This window comes from Tupaia chinensis, unplaced genomic scaffold (assembly GCF_000334495.1).
Source record: "Tupaia chinensis unplaced genomic scaffold, TupChi_1.0 Scaffold149964_2, whole genome shotgun sequence".
Taxonomy (NCBI): domain Eukaryota; kingdom Metazoa; phylum Chordata; class Mammalia; order Scandentia; family Tupaiidae; genus Tupaia; species Tupaia belangeri.
Window position 1 is genome coordinate 207440 of NW_006209806.1, and position 2414 is coordinate 209853.

The window sequence follows — 2414 nt, forward strand, 5'->3', positions numbered from 1 at the left end:
AGGCCGCCGAACCCTCCCTGCGGGGACAGTCCTCCCTGCGGGGACAGCCGGGCGGGCGCCATGTGCACCGGGTGGGCGCGCTGCAGGGCCTGAGGCCGGTGGGAGGCGGCGGAGGTGCCCAGGGTCCCCTCCTGCTCACTGGGTGCAGCGGGGCCGGGACCCTGCGGTGGGGGTGGGCACGGCCTGCGGACCTGCTGGCGTCTGTCTCCCAGGAAAGGAAAAAACTGGTTTTTTCTTTACTTTAAAAAAAGGAAACGAACATGGGAGAGTGTGGGGCGCGGCCACGCGCGCCCGTGGGGGAAGAGCCAGCCCCAGGCCTCGGGGAGGAGCGGCCAGGGCTGGTGGGAGGTGGCGGCCGGGTCGCACATGCGCCGTGTGGTTCCAGCGCGGGGCCTGGAGGCCTGAGAACCACCCCGGCACACAGGCGCCCCAAATCCCAGCAGGGCGGGAGACGGAGTGCGGGTGACCACTGCAAAATTAGAAACCATGGGGCGGTGGACCCAGCAGGTGGCGTGGTCACCAAGGTGCTGAGCTCCCACGTGGCCAACCACGGTTCGAGTCCTCGACCTGGTGACTTGCTTTCTCGCTTTCCCTCTCTCTGTGTCTCTGGTCAAATTAAACAAATAATGATGACAAGGGGCCGGCAGTGGCGTGGCGGTTAGAGCCGCTGGACTCCCACATGGCCAACCATGGTTCGAGTCCCAGACTTGGCAGCTTGCTCTCTCGCTTTCTCTCTCTCTGTCCCTCTCTAGTCAAATTAAAATAGATAAAGTTACAAATATTTCTTAAATAAAAAGACATTTCTTAAATAATAGTGATGATGACAATAAATAAAATAATTATTTAAAACATTGCATTCAACTTTTTTTAAGAGAGAATTTTGCTACCATGCAGGTGCGCTCACCGGAGAGACAGAAAGTGAGAAATCACCCCCCGGGGGTATGGCCACGCTGCAGTCCCCGCTCCTCCATTCTCTCAGGACTGCGGCACGCACACGCGTGCACACACGTGCACACACAGACGTGGCCTGCGTGTTTCAGGCTGTCGGCTCCAGGACTCGAACTGCGGCCGGCCAAGTGCAAGGCCAGCACCATAGCATCACGGCACCTGCTGGCCCCATTACTCGTTTTACATTTGCTGCAGGGCGCGCACGCTCACAGGAGAGGCAGAGCACGCCGCCAGGTCCGGGACTTGAACCGTGGTGGGCCAGGTGAAGTCCGGCGTCTCAAGCAACCGCACATAAAACAATTCAATGGAAAGGACAGAGAGCGAGCGGGAGACGTGTGGGGCCCACCCCCGCCCGGCAGCTCGATGGAGGAGCGTCCGCGGCCGGGTGGGCGCGGGCGGGGCCCTGCTGCCCGGCGTGGCTCAGAGGACCCGGGCAGCTTACTTGAGCAGGGCCAGGAACGCGGCGGGCTCCACGTCGGGCAGCTCGATCTCGGACGACGTGGTGGCCATGCCCCCGTTGAACATGGCGTCAAAGACGGCGCTGCCCACGGCCAGCACGAACCTGGTGGGGGAGACCGGGGTGAGTGCTGCAGCCTGCACAGTATCGGGGAGCCCCCGCGTCCCCCCAGGCCGGGGCCAGGCGGGGACTGTGTCTCCACGCGGCAGTGCGCAAGGCGGAGCCGTGACGCTGCGTCCCGTGGGCAGCATCGGCCCAGGGGTGACACTGTACTGAACAGTGGGGCTGGGCCCCCCAGGACAGGGTCCACACTCACCACCCACCACCTCCTAGACAGCCCGGCCGTGCACACATGCCGTGGCCTTGGTCCGGCGCATTTAATCTACTTGGTTATTGTGACGCGGCCACGGGACACAGGAGCTCCCAGAGACAGGATGAGAAAGGGAGAGAGCAAGCGACCGAGTCTGGGACTCGAACCATGGCTGGCCACGAGGGACTCCACCGCCTTAACCACTAGGCCACCTGCTGGTTCCAGTAAGTAATTCTTAAATAAAAATCCACACGCACACCCCAGGCCGGTCCTGCAGTGCAGTGGTTACGCCGTGCACAGGGCATTGGAAGCCCCTGAGGTCAGTGGTTCAAATCCCGACCCCAGCTGCTAAGAACGCACAGGGAAGCATGTGCGTGTCCCTGAGTCCTGACGGGATGGAGAACGCAGGAAAGGACCAAGGTGCCCACGCCCAGTGTGGGTGCTGTCTCTCTGTCTCTCTCTCTAGTGAGCACACATCCCCTCTGGCAATAAAGAGTGAGAAAAGCTGGGTCCCAGTGGTGACCTTGGTTTCAACCCCCAGCCTGGTCAGCTCGAGGCATGCAGGGGACACTCGAGGGCCCTGGGCAAGGGGCCGGATTAGCACCAGGCCCTGGGGGGTGCGGGAGAGCGCCACCACTGCCACCAGCCGCTGAGAGGGGCCCCCACAGCAGCCGCGGCGTGGACAGCCGTGCCCAGAAG

At 62.4% G+C, this 2414-nt stretch overlaps 1 protein-coding gene across 1 annotated transcript in view; it reads right to left on the reverse strand.

The window, feature by feature from the left end:
- BTBD2 (BTB domain containing 2) overlaps positions 1-1510 on the reverse strand; it is a gene marked incomplete at its 5' end in the record, with an annotated part of 15077 nt that extends 13567 nt beyond the window's left edge. Inside the window, 1 exon segment of the mRNA XM_006172232.2 lies at positions 1391-1510. Within this exon segment, the coding sequence (XP_006172294.2) occupies positions 1391-1510 (120 nt within the window).
- Positions 1511-2414: the final 904 nt, after the last annotated feature.